Below are 23,354 nucleotides of genomic sequence, written 5' to 3'. Positions count from 1 at the left end.
GTATGTTCTGCAACTATATATTGGTATAAAAACATTGCAAAATGTGTTATTTTGCAAATCATGTTCTATAAACATCATTATTTTGTTAAAAATTTTGACAATCCTAAACATTCTACAAGTTAAATAGTGAAAAACACATTCTTCTACAAAACATGTTAAGTTTGCAGAACATATTTACATATTACAGAACATATGTGTTCTACTTGTCGAACATAAATGATTTTCAATATTTTTTATGAACTAGTGATATTTATAGAATGTATTTCACAAAATAATAAGTTTCATACATTTTGCAATATTTTTATACCATTATATAGTTGCAGAACATACGTGGTCTACGGTACTACGGTAAATATGTGGACTACATGGAACTTAACTCTAATTATTTATATCAAATTGCATAATAAAAATTTCTAACTTAAATCTGAAACGTATATATTTAATTATAAATATAATATTTTATCAAAAATGTTATATAATACATACATGTATGGGTTTCACTCTACTGCAAACGAGTAAAATATAACGGATGGAATCAGAAAGGGAGAGTTTTGGGACACCATGGAACCATGGAAGTGGGTCTAGATGTGATATAAGTGGACCAAGTAAGATTAAGGTGAGACCGTGGGGCAAATTTTGACAATTAAGAGCAAGTCCAATAAGTTACCTATCCTATTATTTATAAATAATATAAAATAATGAGTGCTAGTATGTCTTAGTGATTTAGGTAATCTATTTTTAGTGTCAACTCCAATAGTAATCCCTATATTTGTTCTCCTAAGATTATTTTAATAATAAATTTGAGAGAGACGAGGGAAAAGAGAGAATAGACAAAGAAAGAAGGAGAGATGATTATCTTATTCATAAATATTAAATAAGTAATGGCTAGGAGAATTAAGGTTGTGCTAGTGATTTAGGATAACACTAGGATAGTGTTGGAGTGCATTTTTTTGACACATTACTTAAATGTGAGTTTAGGACATCATATGAGTAACCTATTGGACTTGGTCTAAGGTTGTCAAGAGCTTGTCCAAATATACCGATGAGACTCTAATAGATTCAGGATGAATCCTAGGTAGGTGATATTATACAAAACAAATATTAGTGATTCTCTGATGTAAATTGCACACACTTCTGTTTTATCTTTGACATGCCTGCACCTGCACCTGTTTGACAAAATGACGCTGTTGTGTACACAGGTTCCGTTGGATTGGTGACGGTTAGTGTATTGACAATGTAAATTAAGAAAACTCGACATGGATGGATTACACAATAGGGAATCAAGTTAATCAATATACTTATATAAAGGAGAAGCGAGGGGCGTGTAGATGGCGCCTCTCACATCGCTCCGTTCTATTTTTCCAATTTTCTGGATTTTTCAGATGAAAAATATCAAAAATTAGAACTACCTTTTTTAGTTTCGGATATATTGGAAGCAAGTTTCAGAATCTGATTTTGTTTCAAATTATTTATGGAATATAGCAGCTTGAAAGTTTTAATCTGATTTTGTTTCAGATTATTTGATTATGGGAAAGACAGATTATTTATGGAATATAGTAACTTGAAAGTTTTAATATGGTTTTATTTCAGATTATTTAATTATGGGAAAGAGTAGCACACAAGTCTCTCTGCACCTATAAATATCCCTATAGATTGTAGGGTTTTGGATCATCTAAACACAACCTCCTCTCTCTCAATATCTCTCAATATCTTTGGTGATAGTTCTCTTGCTCGATTTTTAAAGGAGAAGCGAGGGGCGTGTTGGTGGCGCCTCTCACATCGCTCTGTTCTCTCTGGTGAGAGTTCTCTTGCTCGATTTCTAACTCGGTGGTGTCGTTCTTCTTCAACGATAAGTGAAGGCTGTTTATACGGTATTAAAAACAAATATTAATATTAAATCATTTATATAATTTTTTATAAGCCGCCGCAACGCGCGGCTTCTCAACTAGTTATTACTAAACCTACAAAAACTCTAATTAACGTTATACTCAACATTTATCTATTACTAAAGATAACAGCTAACAAATTTATATTTGAATATTTATTTCATCTTTTTAGAAATCATAAAATAACATAATGATTTTATTAAATAAAACATATCATTTTTCATATTAACTTTCAGAATAAGCAAATTGATGCCGATGAAATTTTCGGAAAGTACTAATCACTTGCATGCATTTTTAATTACAGGAGCACAATCTGAAGGTGTGTCAGGGGAGACATGGAAATAATTTACCGAATGCACAGGCAACAGTTAGTTTGTTCACGGCCAATAGTAATAGAATAATGAGGTTTTACGATCCAGTTCAGCCAGCACTTCAAGCTTTTGGAGGATCAAACATAGAGCTCATGCTTGACGTGCCAAACCCGCAGCTTCAATCACTTCAAGCTGCTGCCGGAGCAAGTTCCTGGGTTCGAGATAATATCCAAAATTACTTAACGAACTCGAGTTTGAACAAGAAATTTTTTCCGACAAGATTACCAAACAATGTTCGGTTCATTAAAGTTTTGTTCGAGTTCGTTTTGTTCAGTTCGTTTACAGCTCTATATGTAACTATATAATTTTTCCATCCGGAAAATATCGTTTTTTTAAAAAAAAAAAATTCACAACTAGACAGTTATTTCCAAATCTAAGCAGTTTTTAACTAATGAATTTAACTATCCCGGCACTCTGTAATAGGGGGTCAAAAGTCTCATGTAATGGCTTTTATTCATCAATCAAGGTTAGATATTGCGGATAACAAAAGCTTACTAAATCCAAGAAGTTAACTTTGGTCCAACATTTCTCCAAGTCAAGTTTGCATACAAACCTAAGTTTTGACAAACTGAAATCCACATAACCAGTTTCAAATCCAGTTTCACGGCAGATGATACTAAAGCAAATTGAAATAGCAGACTACTGTCCTCTTTACAGCTTCACTCCTGGTCCTCATCAGAGGCGGATCTTGACAAGGGCAAGAGGCCTTAAATTTTTGTCCTTAATTTTAATTACATAATGTCGTGAAACGGTAAAAAATTACATAATATGAATATTAATTTTTTGTTTTCTATGTTACTCCCTCCGTTCCTTTATATCAGTTTCATCAGCTTATTTTTTACGTGATATTTGCTTCAGGCTTCAGGACATCCGTTGAATCCAAAGTGCTCGATTTTCTCACTCTGGGAGCAAAACAGGGTTCCGCAGTGGCCACATTCAGTGGCTCCCTTCATCTGCAAATCATGGTGCTTGTCGCGATTATGTGCATTCATGGCAGACTTATTCACAAACTTCTTTGATGTCAAAAATGAGTTGTTACAAGCTTTATTGTAACACTTGAAAGCCATCTGCAGTTAAATTCAATCATCATTAAATTTACTACTGTCAACATTCCAAAAAATAAGCATAATCCAGTTCATCGTAATATAAAGGAAGAATTAATATTATTTTTTCCCTATATTATGAATTGCCAGACTTATTTATGTTGTGAAACGGTAAAGATTTATATAATATAAATATTATTTTCCCCCTATATTTATTCCAATTAATCAGTTATGTAACATCATCCAGTTACCATCCGTTTGCATCACATACAAGTCGATCAAGAATCCAGTTGAATCTTTGTTGGGGATTTCAACTAAAACTGTAACAGAATCTTTCATGTTTAGAAGATGACAAAATCTTTCGTCGATGCCTTGTGGATACCTAAATCTCTGACCCTAGCAATAGCCAGAAGCTTTCCTAGCTACTTATCCTTCCATATCCAATACGGATGCCCTTTAACTACGCATTTACAATTCCTACCCACTGCAGGCGAAAAGGAAACAGCTCATACCTCAACCCACTTACGCTCAATGTAGGAATAAATGTCAATCCTAGAACCGCCCTGCAAAACTGGGAGAATGCATATAATCCTGTAGTTGTAGGCCTCAGAATCATAAGTCAATCCAACTAGTTAAAGAAAATGTGCAATGGTGATTATTATCCAGTTTTTTTTTATCTTTTTTCAGATGGTTGTAGGATTTCAAGGTTTTATACTCCGATTTGGTTTGTCAATCTCTCTATTCTCCCACGCCTTCAATCTTGTTATTTGTGATTTTTGATTTCTCCATTCGTTTACTCTACCGACTTCGCTACGTCAACCATCACCGACGATCGGGATTGTTTAGGTAAGTCTAATGTGAAGAAGGTTTTGGGCCAAAATACTATATTAATATCGTATCACCCACTATTTTATTTGTTGTGCACTAAGTTGGGAATTTTCACAGAAACCGTCTCTTTTAAAAGCAGAGACATTGTCTACGTATATTTTATTCTCTATCATATACCGAATATGTTTGGTTTATCTTATGTGGCGCGGGCGGACACCCATGTATCTGTTGATACCACGAGTGAAAGAAAAGACCGAAGCCCAGCCAAAATTAGATAGAGTAATACAGGCCATCGCCATGTATGGCAAGCCCAATCAAATGACCATTCCAAAATTCTACGCGTCCTATGGCTGCTTATCAATATCACATTGCCCATCAGTTGGTCAGTCAACCTATTAAGTCAAGCAAAAAATACATAAATTTGTCATTACAAACCAACACCAATCAAGCCTTGACAAGTCTTCGGTCTGGTCTTTTCTACAACCCGAAACCCAACAAGACAAATCGGATCTTAATAAAAACTTGTTCACTTGAATCATACGATTCCTCTTGAGTCCATTTTCACTCTAAACAATTTCAAGAACCCCATGGCTGATCATAACCACCACCACCATCAACGCCCCAATCGAATCTCACTTCCCCCACGCGCCACCACTCCCATTTTCCCCACCACCCCAAAATCACAATACCCACTTTACCCACCCACCACTCCCACCCCTACTCCGTCCAAATACCGCCGCACTTCCTCTAAAAAATCAAATCTTTCTTCACTTTTCTTCCTCCTCTTCTCTCTGCGTTCTCTCTACTCTCTCCTCCCTTTTATTAAATCCTCCCCTTCTTCTTTCTCTCTCTTCCCCTTCTCTTTTCTCGTCTCTCTCCTCTCTCTCCTACTCTCTCTCCTCTTCTCTTTGAATTCCGTCTTTTCTCTCCCCAAAATCAACCAATCACAGCTCAGATTTTTGTTTGCTAAGTCATTGGTTCTTGCTGTTGTTTTTCTGCTTAGGTTCCAGGCTCTCAAGTATTGTGGTACTGCTGCTTTGATTCTTGCGGAAATGTCGGGGAATGTGGTTGCAAGATTTGTTGCAGAGGGTAAAGATCGGAACTTTGGAGCTCGAACTGCGGTTGGGACGGGTAATATTCGTGGGTTTATTGCGTTGTTTTGTGGGTTGTTTTTGTTATCTATTAGTTGGGATAGAATTGAATGTTTTCCTTTTTCTTCAGTAAATGTGGAAAAGTATGGGTTTTCGTTTATGCCAAATGATAATTGTATTAGGATTTGGCCTATGTTGTTGCCTTTTTTATGTGGATTTTTGGGGTGTTATGAAAGAGTTGCGATGAATTGGGGGAATGTTAGGGAATTAAGTCGGAAACAGCTTCGATTGGTTTCATTGTTTTTCACGACAGTTGTGCTTTTTGTTCCTGCGGTTATTAGTATGTTTGTGTTTGAGGTAGAGGGAGATAGTATCTTAGTTGGAGATTTAGGATGGCCTTTGGCAAATACTGTAGTATTCGGAGTGCTTTTGAGTGAGAACTATACTGATGATAAGGTAGTGAGTTCCAAAGATTTCCAGGGAGAGTTTGTTGTAACGTTTATATGTACGATTGTTTTGGAATTGTTTTATTATTCGGAGCTTTCTCTTTTTGGTTTGTTGATTTGCGGTTTGTTGGTTGGAATTGCTGTCAAGGGATTAAACCCTCTCTACTCGAAATATACTGAATTAGGATTGGAGTCTTCTGAATCACTTACTACCTCTATAATGAAGCCCATCCGGCATATATGGAGTGAGAGAAAATCACGTAAGATTGCACTTTTTCTTTTGATCAACACCGGTTATATGGTTGTGGAGTTTGTTGTTGGGTTCATGAGCAATAGTCTTGGATTGATATCAGATGCATGTCACATGTTATTCGATTGTGCAGCACTGGCGATTGGGTTGTATGCTTCATATATATCACGGTTGCCAGCAAACAGTCAATTTAACTATGGACGGGGAAGATTTGAGATTCTATCAGGATATGTTAATGCTGTTTTCTTGGTTTTAGTTGGGGCTTTGATTGTGGTGGAGTCTTGTGAGAGGATCTTGGACCCTCAAGAAATTTCAACTAGTAGTTTATTGACAGTTTCCATTGGAGGTCTTCTTGTAAATATGGTTGGTTTAATATTTTTCCATGAGGAGCATCATCATGCCCATGGTGGATCTGCATCATGCTCCCACTCCCACTCCCACTCCTCCCATCACCATCACTCACATAACCATGTTGAAAATAATCAGAGTGTTCACAGAATAGTAGAAGAGAATGTACTGCATGAGAGCCATAAGAAATCAGGCCATACTTCCAATGGTGACAATAATCACGTTCATGGTGATGGGAACCACCACTCTAACGGCCATACAATTCATCATGACCATAATGACCATGAGCATCATGATGATCACAGTCACCACCATAATGACCATAGCCACAATCATGTTCACCACCATGACCACCATGAGGATCATCAACATCACCAGCATGAGCACCATGAGGATCATCAACATCACCAGCATGAGCACCATGAGGATCACCACCACCATCAGCATGAGCACCATGGTCATCACCAACACCATCAGCATGAGCACCATGACTGTCGACAGCACCAGCATGAGCACCATGATCATCACGACACTAATGTACACGGAAGCTTCTCTGTAAATGACTCCGTTCAAAATGGTGCCTTGGGGAATCCTCATAATATTGGTTTAGAAAATATAGAACCTAAAAAAGAGACAACACAGAAGCACCAACATCGCCATATTGACCACAACATGGAAGGCATTTTCTTGCATGTGTTGGCTGACACCTTGGGAAGTGTCGGGGTGGTTATATCAACTCTTCTAATAAAGTACAAGGGATGGCTTGCTTCAGATCCTATCTGCTCAATATTTATATCCGTAATGATAGTATCTTCTGTGATACCATTGCTTAGGAACTCTGCTGAAATACTGCTGCAAAGAATCCCTAAAGTGCATGAACATGATCTTAAAGAAGCCATAAGGGACGTTGTAAATATGAAGGGAGTTCGTGGCATTCAAAAATTGCATATCTGGAGTTTTACCAACGATGATGTTGTGGGGACTGTCCGTCTTCACGTTTCAACTGAAACAGACAAGGATACAGCCAAGGCACAGGTATCAGATGTATTGCATGAAGCAGGAATTAAGGATCTAACTATACAAGTAGAAAGTGTGAAGGATAGATAGATAAATACATTTGTCTTTATAGAAAGCAACTTCATAAAGAGTTGAGAGGCTTTAAAGTTGGATGTTCATTGTTTTAGAACCGAATGGGATCAGCTGACACTGAACGTAATGCTACAAACGGCCACTTTATGTGGGTCTTTATCATCACGGAACATAAACAGTTCTTAGAGGATCTTCGAAGACAGTAGCATGACATGCAAGAACTCGTTATTTAGCATCAACTAGAACCAGCTAAAGAGGCAGAAATTAGAGATGATACATTGATACGTGAATGGCATTTAAACCAATTTGTATAATTATTATATCTGTACACTTGGCTTCTAGTTTGAAGCTTTATATTTTGCTAAAATTTAGCCAAATTGATTGGACTCTGTATACTGAAGGAGTTGATAACAGAAATTTTTTTGTATACGTTTTGGAGAGCTTAGATAAGGAGAATTTTGTTTAGCTTAGTTAAGCAAGGAGGTGCTCACTTTGATGAAACAGAGTATGGGGCAAATGAAAAAAAGAATTGTATTCCCTCCATCTCATATTATGTGTCATGTTTTGACTATTAAGAGATCAATCTGATCAAACTTTGATCATTAATTAAAGAAAATCTATTAATTATTTTAAGAATCTGAAAAATGGATATTGAAGGGGATTAGGTATACTTTCTAATAAAATAAACTTTTTAATCTTTTTAAATTGGATAGTACGTGTAATTTGTGATCAAAGTTTAGTTAACTTGATTTTTCAATAGTCAAAACAAGACATATAATATGAGATGGAGAGAGTAGTTTAAATTGAGAGTGATTGAAAAAATTGTATATAATTTTCATTCGTCGTTTAATTATTCTATTTCAAACTATTTGAATTAAAAATCTAACCCAAATTTTTTTTAAAAATTGCTCGTCACTTTTTCATATGATCTTGGTCATTAAAAATTTACACTCACCCGTATTTATTCACTATTTTCTCATATATTTTTCATTCTCCATAATATTTGATAATTTTTCATTTCAATCTTCTCTTGTTATATTCTCAAAGTGAACAAAACTTAAGGATTGAGCAACTGGTTAATGCAGTAATGTTACTGATTGCATGTTTCAGGGAAAAGGAATGCACTCGTTGCTGTGCCGTATAGCAAGCCACTTTCTTCACGATTTTACATTTCTGATGTAAGTTGTAGCTAAAGTCATTCTTTTTCCTTAATCCCCTTCAAAACTACTGAAACACGACCAAAATAAAAAGAATAATTGGTTAAACCTGGTTTTAGTTTTGGGATCAGACTCTGGGATCTTATATATTAAATATTTCCATCTAATTTAGGATAATAAGCATCAAGTTATATTAAGAAAAAAACAGTAGATTAAATTTTTGCCTCAAGTGATGTCCAATTGTAGAATTTAGTACGAACAACATTTTGTACTTTGTGCGCTAATTCTTAAAGGCAAATAGATAGAGGATAATGTATTGGAGGAATATACTCAGGTATCCTCCGCGTAACGACAATCAGAGACAGAAAAGCACTCTTACATAAAGAGCAACGGATACATTTAAAGTAAAGTAGCAAAATAAAATAAAAATTAGATACTCTAGCCATTTAAAGCAAAGATATTGCCATATCGGTGCTTGAGCCGAGCACTTTAATAACTCGCAGATTTATGTTTCATAATCAAACCTCAAAACAGCTACTGCAGTCTGCAACGAAAACCAAGTGCTACATTCATCAAATGGCAGAATTATTAGGCTTAAGAGCAAATATCCACTCGGCATGCTATGAAATGAACCCATGGCAAGAGGTAAACAGAGAGGGAACTGAATCTCGACCTCAGGACTAACAATTTAATTGCAAGCTAAAACTAAATCATTTCCAGAATGTAATCTCACCAGGATTGACATTTCCTGAATCCCGTTAAAAGATTGACAAGAACTTCATACAGCTATTTCAGTTGCAACTCACATGTGGTAATACATCCTCCATGGAGGGAAAAAAGTATCCTATTGACCACTAGACATTATTTATCTAAATGTTAACAATACATTGGTATATTGTGATCTGAAGGATTTGTCAACCAATTATGTTTTCTACTAGTATAGATTTTACCATTGAGGGAAGGCGTACACCAGAGAACTGTATAAAAGAGGAGCTTTAAACATAAATGGCCTTCCCATCTTTCTAGGTTCAAAACAGCAACAAAATTTCCTCAAGTGAGATTGTGGAGGGTTTTGCACCCACAGTGTGCCCCTTCAACTTAAATGGAACACGTCAATACCTTACTCGGCATCTGGCAAACACAACTACACACTGTTGCAATATATGTCGATTCTCCTCTAATTTGGACAATGCAAAACCAAGTCATTGGGGCTAAAATAACAGACACCCGACGCTTTGTAGTCATTGATTGGGTCGTAAATCTAATTTGTAAGCCTGTAACTCCATCGGGGCAATAAGAACATGCCCGTCTTGAGCAATATCTTCTGATTGTTCACCGTACCCAAGCATCTCTGTATCTTCATGCAAAAGATTTAAGGATGTCGCTTTTGCATTTAGGACAACAAGCCCCTTGAACATGTTAAACAGATTTACAGGTTCATCAGCGACACTTACACAATCTGACCTGGCTGTTCGGCAATATGAAGTATCCCATTGTTGTCTTTGAAAAATTATAGCAAATCTTGGGTCTTCAAAAAGCTGCTGAGAATATTTTATTGGCTGAGGAACCTTAAAGCTTACAATATGCAAGTCACATGGCAAAGAGGCTGTCAAAGGAGAAAAAAATCTTGGCGGCGGCTGCACAGAGACTTCCTGTGGTTTCTTGGCAATAAATGCATTTAATGGGTAATTCAAGTGGGAACCAACACGGTGAGAGAGAAGAGATGGATTTAAAGGATGAGGGTCTGAAGTAGGATTTGAGGTGGAAATGTTTGATTCAAGAAGAATGTGGAACACAACATTCATCGGATGGTTATCCAACACTCCTTGCCCAAGACCACGCCCATCATCTCTTGTCAATCGACGGTCAAGCATAATCTCCAACCACCCATTTTTAAGACTAGCCACACCCAATGACTGACGTGTATGAACAGAAAAACGCTGACCTTTAGAACCCTGCATAAACGCAAGAGCAGGCATCGGGTAATAATTTCCCTGCAAAGGTATCTTATCATAGGTTTCTCTTCTACTCATCTGAAAGCCATTTAAATCAGTATAGAAAATCCCCTGGTTATCAATATCTGTGTTGTATCTAACTATCAGTTCTTTGTCATTAAACTGATATTCGACAAGTTCAACATGATATTCCTTCTCAATAAAGAACTGTTGTATAGTATCATCACCGTTATATATTCGAGTGCTATGAGAAATAGGGGCCTTCTCCCATTCTGTTTTAGGATAAGAGTAAACTTCCTGCATAAACGGGCCTTCAATGACAGCCATATGTCCATTAACTTGAATAATAGGTTTTGCATCACCATTGGGTTTGAATAAGTAGGCTCCACTTCCAGAACTGGAATACATGCTAATCTCTTCACCTATAACACTCTTGGTACCATCTTTATATGTCACCTGTTGCAATAATCCAAGTTTGACATCAAAGGTGAGAGTCTGACGATGATTCCCAATTTCAATTGTGTCGCCTTCTACTTTAGAGCAAGTGTATGGAGCAAGGCAAGGTAAATGGTCAGATCCATGAACTTTTAGTCTAGCAGGTATGGCCTTCTCACAACCAACAAACCCATTAGCAATATAATATGTCTGCAGCCCCATTGCAGGAATTGAAGCTTTCCAATGAACCCTATGCCTCCCTGTGAACATATTGCTACTGTCATGTTGCAATTCAGGAGAAATTTGACTTTTAACACAGGTCCAGTTTGAGTCCAACACAGTTACATCTGGCCGCTCAACTGTCACCATCACGATCTCATTGCTTGTTTGCTCTAGCGAATTAAAAAGAACCACCGACTGCACGGTTCCTTCACGCGCACCAAGTGCTTTGTGAACTGGTTGGGCATCATACTTAGATCTCACTGTTGCTGGTTCAAACAGAGATGGGAATTGGTCATTTCTCTCTTGACGGATTCCTAGAAGCACCTCAATAGCTTTCGACATAAAAATATGCAGGTCCTCTAACGATGTATGCATTCGGATACCATAGTCTTGGACAACATGATCCTTGGCAGTACCAGTCACCCCATCATGATGTTGAAATAGAGCCAAGTTCCTCCTCGCAGCAGTCAACTTATAGGAGAATGCAGTGGGGAACTTCTCGCACAATGCTCTCTGGCAATTCCCTAACAAAAAGGCCATCATCATTTCTGCCGAACGAAGTGTTTGTTCCAGCACACGATCAACAGCCTTGAAGAAGGGTCTGGAAACATAGTACCCACTCCAGTAATCTTGCTGCCTATCAGCATAGGTAAAGAAGTCACCTGATAACGATGGAAAGCCTCCTATCTGACTAGATCCAGCCTCACCAGGACGTGAATAATTTATTCTGTCAGTCTCTTCACGCAGGGTTCGGAAATAATCCTCCAAGGTTCCAAACTTTGCTTCAGCATTCAAACTGGGATCAGAGTTGATATAATCAAATATCAACTGATAATTCCTAAACTGAGCTTCTGCTTCATCAATAGTGACATATCTAAAATCATCTCCAAGTGGCACAAGAAGTGTATTTGTCCGGTACAGTGTTGATTTCTTTTTATACTGGTCTAGTAGTTTAAGTGCTCTATCCCTCACATTTTCTGGCTTGGTCTCAACAGGATTTTCTCTCCAAGGGCATTGCTCATAGACAAAAGCATGCATTCGAGCGAAATCGAATTGACAACAAACTGCTGGTTCTGGCCCACAAGTATGAGGAATATCATAGGAGTAAAAAGGCATCATGTGGACAAATATATCAGTGGTTTCCTCAGCATCCCAACTTTGCCGCCAAACATACTCCAGGTTTTTGTGCAAAGCCAACTCCTTCTTCAACTCATAATGAGTCCTTTGAATAAGCATGTTCTCAAAACCCATGCGACGAAGAAGATATGCCATGGTTGATGAATAGCCAAATGGATCTATTGCCCAAGAATTTTTAGGAATAACCCCAATGGTATCATGTAACCACATATTTCCCTCCATTATCTGGAACAAATTGTAATTTAGTTAATTAATATACAGAATCTCTTTTAATTACATCAGGTGTGAACACAAAAGGAGGTTTTAAATATTATTAATTAGCAAAAGGACTTCACAAATGGAGACACTAGAGTTCCTTTATTTCCAACAAGTAGCAACTAGCTCTGTACGTATCAGATAAAAAGAACTACATATTTGTCACTATCCTGACAACCAAGTGGCATAATAATGATCCGCGGCCTAGTTTAACTTGTCAGATATTGCAACTAGTATGTGCATAATCTGTATAGAAACCATTATGCAACTAAGCAGAACTATATTTACATAGACATGTAAACAAAATCATATGTAAGCCAATCCATGGACAATTATATTATAGAGTATAGTAGCATCAATCACAATAATAACTTTTCCTCATCCCAAGTAAATGCCAAAGAAAAGGGCACTATGAAATCAGAATTTACCTGTTCAATGATAGCAAAGTAATGTGAATTTGCCTGCAAAAGATGTAGCCACAATGTTACTTGGTAACTGGAGGAAATCATTTACGCATATATAAGTATAATAGGCGTAAAAAAAGAACAACCATCAAAGACTAATTCAGCTAGCACAAAATGGTATTCTGCACAAACTTCAGTGCAAGTTTAACATGTGCAAAGCTGAGATTACTATAGAGAAATTAAAAATATGAATAGCAATCCACTTAAAAAATAAATAATTCGATATGAATAGTACATGGTGATAAGAAACTAAATGAGTTTTTCTGTAAAAAAAATAACAATACTAAGAGAACTAATAATCGAAGTCAATCCAGTTACTATGTTTTACTTATTTCAAAAATCTCAAAATAAGTTTAATATGTAAACAGAACTCGAGTCAAAACCTTTCTTTCTCGACCACGACGAATAATGTTTTTTTTTTGATTTCATACAGAATCGACCTGAGATAATTTATCTTCTGTTAAGCTCACAGCACTATAAGTTGTAATTTCATGCAGTTTCAATGCTTGATTCATACACAATAAGCTTTATGAGGAAAAAACTCATCCACATGCTTATTTAAATTCCAATCACAATCCCATCTTGTTGCAAAAGTACAACATTCCGACAAATTGATGGACAGGGGCCTGGCCGACAAAAATATAAGAGAAGAACAGTTTAATTGTTGCACACACTAATGTCCTCTTTTCTACGATATAATTACGCTTGATCATCTTTATTGCTAGATTAAACAACTCTACTGCTTCAATCCCCCCCCCCCCCCCCCCAAGCTTTATGAGGAAAAAACTCATCCACATACTTATTTAAATTCCAATCACAATCCCATCTTGTTGGAAAAGTACGACATTCCGACAAATTGATGGACAGGGGCCTGACCGGCAAAAATATAAGAGAAGAACAGTTTAACTGTTGCACACACTAATGTCCTCTTTTCTACGATATGATAACCTAATTATAGGTAAATGAGTCTCGCCATTCGGTTAACCGTAATATTCACCAGCTATCCGAATCAAATTCATGACTATTATAGTGATGATTCATAATTTATTAATACAGTGTATGAAATTCAGTTCTCGGCCACGTAGAAAACTGTAACTTGACTTGAAGCTACACCAGTGGTTATAAGTGAACAGCCAAACTTGTTTTTTTCTTCAAAGTTGTACCACAAATCACCATAACTTATAGAGCAACATAATAAAATTCAAAATAAGGAAATCGAACATGTGAATGTTTCAGGTCTACAAAAACAGGAATTGTAATCCCTTAAAGGGAAAAATAAAACATATCAAATCAGAAACGTAAACAATAAATATATAAATTGATCACAAGACATATTGATAAATTACAAAAAAATTACCTCATCGTTCATCACCCAGCCACCTCCAACAATTTCTAACTGCCCACTTTGCACTAAATTAGTAAAATCTTCTTTTTTGTCATTTGGAGCATCCTTCCACCATCTTTCTAAATACGACATTTCTTCCCATATAAACTTCCGCCTTTTATCCTATTAAACCGAAATCCACAAAAACACACACACGCATATATCCATAAAAACAAATTTAGCTCAATCTAGCAAAAATACAAGACACCAACCAGGCAATCAAGACTAATTATCTTTAGCAAACCTATAACAAGATCACGTTATTCAATACATACACAAACATATAAGAAACAATTAAAACACACAAGCTAGATATACCTTGGTGAGAGTATCAACAATAGTATCAAGAATATGTCTAGACTGCCTATCATAATACTCCTCCACAGTGGCTTTCCAACCAGGATCATTATGCGAATGCGGAACCACGAAAACCTTCAATTTCTCAGAATCCCATTCATTACCCTCATAAGTGACCCTCCAGCCTTGCTTCCACGGCCCCCCATCCACATCACTGAACTCAATCTTATCATACAACTCCTTGGTAGTTATATCCACTGAGGCCACTCCGCCGCCGTGATCCACCGGCTTCCGATACGCCACCTTGCTCTTCAGCCTAACAATCCCACCCCTCCCTGAAGCGTCGGAGACGAAGGGGGATGAAAGGGGCCTGGGAACGCCGTATTTGTAGATGATGGAGATGAAGAGGAGGAGAGAGACGGAGAGGCCGACGGCGAAGAAGTTGGCCGTGAGGAAGTCCTTCACGGCGGCGCGGCGGCGGGTTTTCCGGTGCTTGGACGATTTGGTGGAGGGGAGGAGCGAGTGGGCCCAGCCGCGGCGGGGGTTGCTGGAACCGCCGATGTAACTGGAGAGGGGCATGGTGGCGGTGAAATTGAGATCAGTGAATGTAGAGTGAGAGAGTGAGAATTCTAATTATATATGTGTATAGTTAATTGAGGAGAGAGGAGCGAGATCTGGATAGAGAGGGAGAGAGAGAGATTGCCTAAACTAACGAAGCCTGTAATATTTGGACAGCCTTGTGTAAAAACGAAGACCGAAACAAATTCCACTCTTTCAGTATGTGTGTTTTTTCCATTTCTTAGACCAGACCGTTTATGTTTTTAAGACCTTAAACATAGACTTTGCTACGTATTGACGACTACGTATTTTCATTTTAGTGACGATATTGTGTTGTTTTATTTTAATTTAATATCCTTTACTTTATTTCATTTTAGGATACATATTAAAATATAAAAATTGATAATTTTTTTTAATTTGTTTACGAATTACGCATTCAGTGATGAAAATATTTATGTGACTCACCAATATTTATCGTGATCTATGATGAAAATAATCATATTTAATGAATCGTGTAAATTTTTTAAAATAATGAGTGTATTTAATAATCATAAAGAATGGTATTTAACCACTTCAGTGACCACTTTGATATTTAACCCTTTAATGATCATAAAGAATGGTATTTTTATTTCCTCGTTTATTCCAAATACAAATATATTTTCAAATTTTGGAGGTAAATGATTACATATTTATCACATCATAGTGGGGATCATGACATATAAAAAGTCTTTGAACCCGTTGTTAGACACGTGATAGAGAATTAGAGAGAATAGTATGTATAGACATGCCGGCGTAGTGGAGGATCAAATGACAATATTTGAATCTGTATTGTTATACCTGAAATTCAATATGGGTAATGATCTGATCCAAAATGTGGCACTTTGACAAATTTGGGGGAGACGAGTCGGAAGCATGTAAAAACAACTCAAACCCTAATTTCAGCTATCCTTACTTTCATTACCACCACCCTCCAGCACAAGTTTCAAGAAGTGGTAATCGTCACATATATTTGTTTCGGTTACAACCTCAATTTTTATTGATCGCCAAATTTCTCTCTTAACATGTATAAATGAGAGGTTTGTGATGAAGTTAATACTTTCTGGTACACGCCATGTATGTCGTCACGGGGAGGCTAACCTTTAAATCTTCTAATGGTGCGCGAACCTTGATTCTTCGACACTTGTAAGTCTCAAAGCTCTACTAGTCTACGTAGCACAATTATCTTTTCAAAATCCATGAAACTTCAAGATATTTCAATCAGGAATTTGAGAAATTCCTGAAACTCAGAATTCGAGAAATACTGAACTTGGGACACATGTGAATCTCACATATACTTGACTCTCAGGCATGCATACTTCAAATAGTTTCTTTCACGGTACCTTCAATTATCATGAGACCTCTTTACACAACAATACAAGGTAAGATGAAACATTTTATCAAAGTGCTAGACCTTGAACCACACATCATTATTAGCAGAGATAATTGCATATCGCACCGCCTAACTATCGTTCAAAAACGATATTGTGCCCATACTTCGAGAAACTCAACTTGCACGTCTTATCTTTACATTTCAAGAACGATACGCACCCCTCTCCCTTAAATTCCGTTAACTTCCGTTAAAATACTCCCTCCATCTCAATTTACATGTCTCATTTGCTTTTCGAGGAGTCAAATTGACTAATTTTGGCCAACTATTAGAAAATATTTATTTATTATTTTAGGAAATAGAAAGTTACATATTAAAATAGACTAGATTTACTTTTTGATGATATTTTTTTAAATTTTTGTTAAATTAAGCTATCCCCATGTCGAAATGATTTTACATATCAAATTTTTGTTTAATAAAAGTGTATATATTTATAATAAATATCACATAATATTTATTTTTTATATTTAAAATAGTGTATCTTTTAAGTACTTAATACACATAACACTAGAAATTTAAAATCATTTGATATGTAAAATCATTTTGACTTGGAGATAGCTTAATTAAACAAAATTTTTAAAAAATATCGTTAAAAAGTAAATCTAGTCTATTTTAATATGTAACTTTTTATTTTCTAAAATAATAATATTTTCTAATAGTTGGTCAAAAATTAGTCAATTTGACTCCTCAAAAAGCAAAATGGACATGTAAATTGAGACGGTGGGAGTATTTTAACGGAATTTAACGGAGGGGGGTGCGTATCATTCTTGAAATGTAAAGATAGAGGGTGAGAGTTGAGTTTCTCAAAATATAGATACAATATCGTTTTTGAACGATAGTTAAAGGGTGCGATATGCAATTACCTTTTATTAAAAAGACTTGAATTTTGTTAAGACATTATGGATGTAGAATATATCTATATATCAAAATGGGGAACAACCATTATAGATGAAAAATAATTATATATAACTAAAAAAATCATGTGGATTTCATGGATTAATAATAACTAGCTTTTTAACCCGTGCAAAGCACGGGTTGTTTTAAATTATTTTTTCAATATATCTCATATTTTTTTGTTCATCTTTTCCAAATTAAGATTATTTGTGTTATAAACGTAATTTAAATGTAATATTTGTTTGTATTTGAAGTCATATCATGTGTGTGTTAGGTTGTTCCTGCTTCCTGCTTCCTTTTCTAAGAGCATTTCCAAGAGCCTCTTCATTTAGGCTCCTAACTTGAGATTTGAGAAGGGAGAGGAAAAATGTTGCTCCAAGAGACTCTTAAATGGCTCTTAAATCTTAAGAGTCTCTTGTTTCTCTCTCCTCTCTCCTCAAAGTTAAGAGCCACCACATGGCTCCTAACTTATTTTTTTTACAATAAAAAAATCTTTCCATCCAATTTACCTCCATCTTTCACTCTCTTTTTTGTTGTAGTGGAGCCCAATATATGAATAAAATATGAAATAGAGAAGAGATGTAGAGAGTATTGTTGGAGTTCACACTCTTAACTTTGTTCTAAATTGCTAAGAACCACATTTTTTATATTATTTTTTAAGAGCCAACAAGGAGGCTCTTGGAGATGCTCTAAGAAAGTTAGTTTCTACTTTTATTGACCCGTTTGTGTAAAAAGTCAAAAGCACATATAAGAAACCGAAAATTCCATCTTTTTATCAGGACTTCTACTTTCTTTCAAACACTTTAATAAACTTAAAGTCTAGACTTACTTCTCACTAATAGTCCACTTTTTTTTTAAGTAAGAATTCACTTTTTTTAAGTTTATCCAAACGACCCCTATGCTGATGTATATATGTACACATATCGTCACTATAATAATATTTATTAAAATATAATTACAAAAAAATACACTATTTAAATTTTTTATTATATAATTAAAATACCACTCACCTAAAATTATTGAAAATTTGTTTTAAAAAAATGAGGTTCTTGCCGAATTAGAGTCTTTGTCATATAGTTATATATTATTTATAATCATTCTAATGTATATATATATATATATATATGTATATTAGAGTGTGTGTGTATATATATATAAATTTTATTAAATCATAATAATTAAATTCTAAAAATCATCCGAATTAACGGAATAATCGATAATCGGACAGATTTTGATCCGATTTGGTAAAATCCGGTTAAATCGATGTCTAATTGGTAAGAGATTTGATTAATAGCTTGAAAATCAGCCAGGATATAAAAAATTACAAAATTTATGGGGAAAATTTAAAGTTTAAAAATGATTATATATTGTTTTAACATATATAATATTAAATTAATTTCAAATAATGATCATGTTTATTAAATCATAATTATAAATATTACTCCCTCCGTCCCTCCCATTTCTTTACACTTTCGTTTTTGGGGTGTCCCATCCAATTCTTTATATTTCAAAACTTACCAAAAATAGTTAATGGGTCCCACTACTTCTTCATTTTTCTTTCCTTTTCACACTACTTTTACTCCACTATCTTGTTTTTATACAATAAAAATTAATGGGTCCCACCACTTCACCCACTTTTCTTTCTCTTTTCCACTTCTTTATACATATTTCTTAACCTCCGTGTCCAACCCATTTGATAAGAAATGGGAGGGACAGAGGGAGTATATACTTTTGGAGTTTTAATTATAAAGTAATTAATGTATATTAATGAAGAGACATTAATGTCTAATAAATTTGTTAAAATAAAAAGTCAATAATAGCCTCACTATTTATGAATATATATGTATTGTGAGCAAGAGTAGTTTCGTCTCAACGAATTAAATTACTCACACTTGTTCTATTAGATATATAATAGATAATAGATATATGAACAATGGATTGTAGGTGGTTAATAATAATATATGAATTTTAATGGATTGAAGGTGATTTGCTTTTATATGGAGTTCTACAGATTTCAGGTAAAATATCATATAATCGATGTTTAATTAGGATCATAATCATTCAAAATCTTCTAGATTATGAAGAGATTTCTAAAATCCATATCGAATATTATCAAATTTCTAATTGCTAATTAAATATCTTAAAATTTCAATATATTTTCTATATTCCGAATCGTATATACTTAGATCTTAAGAATAAAAAAATCCTCAAGAATCTCAATTTTACTATATGCAAATTTGTTCTAAATAAAAGAAAAAAGAAGAAGAAAAAGTAGCTGCGGTAAGAAATGGGTAGGGTAGGGGCAGATTTAAAACTAATGTTGAATTTGAATTCCCGCGGCCCCCTGCGCTCATTCTTTTAGTTGCGCAGGCAGGCCATTGATACTCCCAATTAATCACACTTTTAATTCGACTATTCAAAATCTCCCAGCCCGCCCAACTAATTTTTTCATTCGATCTTAAATACCAGCACTACATTAATCTCTCGCTCACTCATTTCTTGTATCAACCAAAGCAATGTCGTCGTCGTTGTCGTTGTCGTCGTATTCTTCATTGTTTGGCTACGATACCCTAAACCCTTCGGTATCTAACTACAGCCGCAAAGATAAATCTCTCGCTCTCCTCTGCTCCAAGTACTTCTCCCGCTATGTTACATTTATCGATTATACGTTGTTTACATTTTTAATGTCGCTTTGATTTATTTGTGATTTATCGATTATTGCTTATTTTTTTGGATTCAGTTTTTTGAAGTTGTATAATCGGGACGATGTCGAATGCGTTGGAGTGGATGCTGCTGCCGCTCAATTAGGTCGCTTTGGTTATTTTCATTTTTTGAAATATAGAAATGAAGAAAGTTTCTTGTGTTTTTGGGTGTAATTAAATGATTTGATGTGCAGGAGTTGAGAGACGGAGAATTTATGATATTGTTAACATCATGGAAAGTATCGGGGTAAGGAATTAAAGGGTTTATGATTGTGCATTGTCGTTCAAGGGTTTAAGTTTTGATTTTGTGTAGAGGGTTATTGTGGTTTGTTGTTTGATGTGGGGATTTCAGGTGTTGGTGAGGAAAGCAAAGAATCAGTACTGTTGGAAAGGTTTCGATGCCATTCCTCAGGCTCTACATGACCTTCAGGTTGCCTTTAATTAGACTTTTTCCGGAAGATTTAACTATATTTTTGTATATCTGTGAGTTGGGGCCAAATTCAATTTTATTTTTGCATTGTATTATCATGTTTTCAAACATTTTTGGATCTATTTTTGTTTGTTGTGTTGTCATTGGGCGTAGTTTGTTGTGATTAAACTTATTGATAGTAGAATTATGTTCCTTGCAATTTGTGACAAATGAGAAAAAGAAAAGCTTACACATCCTGTTTATCTTCCTAGATTTCAAATGAGAAGGAGACTGAGCGGTCTCCCAGCGATAGCAACAAGGAGGAGAAGTCTGTTTCATGTCCTAAAACTGGTAAAGTTACCTGTGTATTGTGTGATATTAGTAAAAATATGATTAGGGGTTGCAGTTTGTTGATACCTGTTGCTCAAATATGTGCCTGTGTTCAAAGAAATTGGGATTGTTATATAGATTAAGGGCTACTGTTTTATGAGATTTATTCTGATTGCATTGGCTTCTCTCTATAATTTTCTAGAAAGCCGTAAGGAAAAATCTCTGGCACTGCTTGCTAAGAATTTTGTCAAGCTTTTTCTTCGTTCTGGTGTAAGTTATGCTGATCTTTGACATGCTTTTTCCAAGGCATAGTTGTTTTTTCAGTTATATGTTCTAAACTCTCTTGTCCCTTCAGGCGGATATTATTTCCCTAGACAGCGCTGCAACAGCATTGCCAGGTGATGTGCATGATACAACAGCTATGCGAAGTAATGACTTTTGGCACTGTTCAGTATATCTAAATTATAGATGATCTAATGAACAATTTAATGACTCACATTCTTGTCTTCTTGCTGCAACCAAATTCTCCAGCTAAAGCGAGGCGGCTGTATGATATTGCCAATGTCTTTGCATCTATGAATCTTATCGAAAAGGTTAGGTATATTCAGAATTTACTGATGTGAGAAAAAACCTGGGATGATTGTAAAATGCATCTAATAGTTTCTAGATACGTTGTCGTTGAATTTGTAGGTCCGACATCCAGAGAGTGGGAAACCAGCATTTAGGTGGTTGGGGATGAAACAGAAATCCAGTAATGCACTTGAGGCTGGTTCTGGCTTGAATGACACCAGGATGAGGGTGTTTGGAACTGAGATAACAAATACTGCTTCAAAGAGATTTGCAGAGTCCATATCCAACTGCCAATCTAGTGGGAAGCAAATTAATGTGGAAATGGGAAATGATGAGAACTTATTGAAGCAGCACCAGCTGCATCAGTCTAAGGATCCAGAAAGTGGGGAACCAGCATTTAGGCAGTTGGTCCAGAACTCCAGAAGTGCACTTGAGACTGGTTTTGGTTCAAATGACAACAAGCGGAGAACATTTGGAACTGAAATCACGAATACTGCTTCAAAGAGATTCAAGGACAATTCCTTATCTAACTGCAGGTCTAGTGAGAAGGTAAGTGTGCCAACATATGCCAAGCAACATAATGTGAAAACTGAAAATGATGAGAACTCAATGAAGCAACACCAGAGGCATCAGTCCAAGGGTTTCGTGTTTGGTCCTTTTTCTCCTGCAAGTATACGCGACCTAGATGCTCTTGAAAACAATAAAGTTGGGCGGATTCAGGACTGGGAGCAATTGGCTTCTACTTATTTTCCTCGGTATCAAAACCAAGGTACCTTTTGAAAACATGTGGTAAGCATTGCCAACACAAACTACATACACAAGTGCAAACCTATTTAAAGTCTGTGGAATTTATTTTGCCAAAAGTTTTATGTCAGCTCTTTGTTGAAAGCTTGGGAAAGTAGACTTCATTAACTTGTAGTTCATCTACCAAGGAAAGAAAATACTATATATCAATGTTTCTTATCTAAGACATTTACGTAGCTTTGTCTCCGACTTTCACCTCCTATATACATGGCTGTCTTCAATGAACTGCTTGGTTACCAATATTCATCAATTCTTTAGTCTCTGTGAATTGCATTTTGTTTCTCCTTCAACCTCTCAGAAACATATATGGTATCTTGTTATCTTAAGGTATCAGCATGAATTCATTATTGGTATGCTTCTAAGTTCTACCTGTTACACAATCACCTGAATGTTGCAAATTCTAAATGATGCACAATTCAGTAGTATGTTGCACACAACTGTCTAACAACTAAGTGATTAAAAGTGAATGTTGTTGATCATGTACAGCTGTAAGTGATCTTATTACTCATTATGCCGATGCTTGGAAGTCATGGCTTGTTGAAGTTGACGAGAAGAAGCCAACTCAAACAGCATCTTGATGCAACTCTATTCTCATGACTCAGCTCTTTCACTAGTTCAACAGGATGATTCTGCACTCTCATTCCAGCTGTTCATGCATATTAAAGTATTTTCTTTATACCCCAACTGATATTGTAGTGTGCATAGTTGCTTCAATCTTTAACATCAAAGTACTGATGTCTTAAGTTATTTGTTTTCTTGCCCAATTGCTAGGTTTAGAGATTTAGAATCCAGATATTGACTACATTGTTTGGTACTTAAAAGAGTTTTGAAATCCTATTTATTCATTCCATATCGTTAGTGTTGAGTTTTTTTTACTTTCGTTAGTTTTAACTTTTCAATCAAATACTCGCGCAACTTGATGAGAGGAGGTTACCGGGTTAGTTAAATTGAACTACCGCTATAAGTACTGGAACTACCACAGCTTCAAGCTTATCGACAATAT

The 23,354-nt window shown here is 35.7% G+C and overlaps 3 protein-coding genes across 5 annotated transcripts; 2 read left to right on the top strand and 1 right to left on the bottom strand.

Annotated features, from left to right (window-relative positions):
* Positions 1–4,581: 4,581 nt before the first annotated feature.
* LOC108210401 (uncharacterized) lies at positions 4,582–7,781 on the top strand. Its single transcript, XM_017381664.2, has one exon. It carries the CDS (start codon positions 4,716–4,718, stop codon positions 7,368–7,370), a length of 2,655 nt encoding a protein of 884 aa, XP_017237153.2. The 5' UTR covers positions 4,582–4,715; the 3' UTR covers positions 7,371–7,781.
* A 1,380-nt stretch (positions 7,782–9,161) lies between these two features.
* On the bottom strand, positions 9,162–15,475 carry LOC108214457 (alpha-mannosidase 2). The gene is made up of 4 exons (XM_017386454.2): positions 14,680–15,475; positions 14,335–14,484; positions 12,942–12,974; positions 9,162–12,483 (listed from the first exon to the last, which is right to left on the bottom strand). The coding sequence occupies exons 1-4, from the start codon at positions 15,235–15,237 to the stop codon at positions 9,751–9,753; spliced, it is 3,474 nt and encodes a 1,157-aa protein (XP_017241943.1). The 5' UTR covers positions 15,238–15,475; the 3' UTR covers positions 9,162–9,750.
* A 4,389-nt stretch (positions 15,476–19,864) lies between these two features.
* Positions 19,865–23,183, top strand: LOC108213233 (E2F transcription factor-like E2FF). 3 transcript variants are annotated; one of them, XM_064089198.1, is made up of 10 exons: positions 19,865–20,168; positions 20,277–20,344; positions 20,433–20,485; positions 20,591–20,668; positions 20,920–20,998; positions 21,180–21,247; positions 21,333–21,375; positions 21,509–21,570; positions 21,668–22,316; positions 22,838–23,183. In XM_064089198.1, exons 1-10 carry the CDS (start codon positions 20,053–20,055, stop codon positions 22,927–22,929), a joined length of 1,308 nt encoding a protein of 435 aa, XP_063945268.1. In that variant the 5' UTR covers positions 19,865–20,052; the 3' UTR covers positions 22,930–23,183. The 3 variants fall into 3 exon arrangements, with proteins under 3 accessions (XP_063945268.1, XP_017240492.1, XP_017240493.1); XM_017385003.2 differs by having other exon boundaries at positions 19,866–20,168; positions 21,333–21,405; XM_017385004.2 differs by having other exon boundaries at positions 19,866–20,168; positions 21,333–21,405; positions 21,668–22,336.
* The last annotated feature ends 171 nt before the right edge of the window (positions 23,184–23,354 follow it).

The sequence above is a fragment of the Daucus carota genome, chromosome 3, assembly GCF_001625215.2.
Source record: "Daucus carota subsp. sativus chromosome 3, DH1 v3.0, whole genome shotgun sequence".
Taxonomy (NCBI): domain Eukaryota; kingdom Viridiplantae; phylum Streptophyta; class Magnoliopsida; order Apiales; family Apiaceae; genus Daucus; species Daucus carota.
Note: the sequence above shows the minus strand (reverse complement) of the source record. Positions and strands in the feature narration are given on the sequence as shown.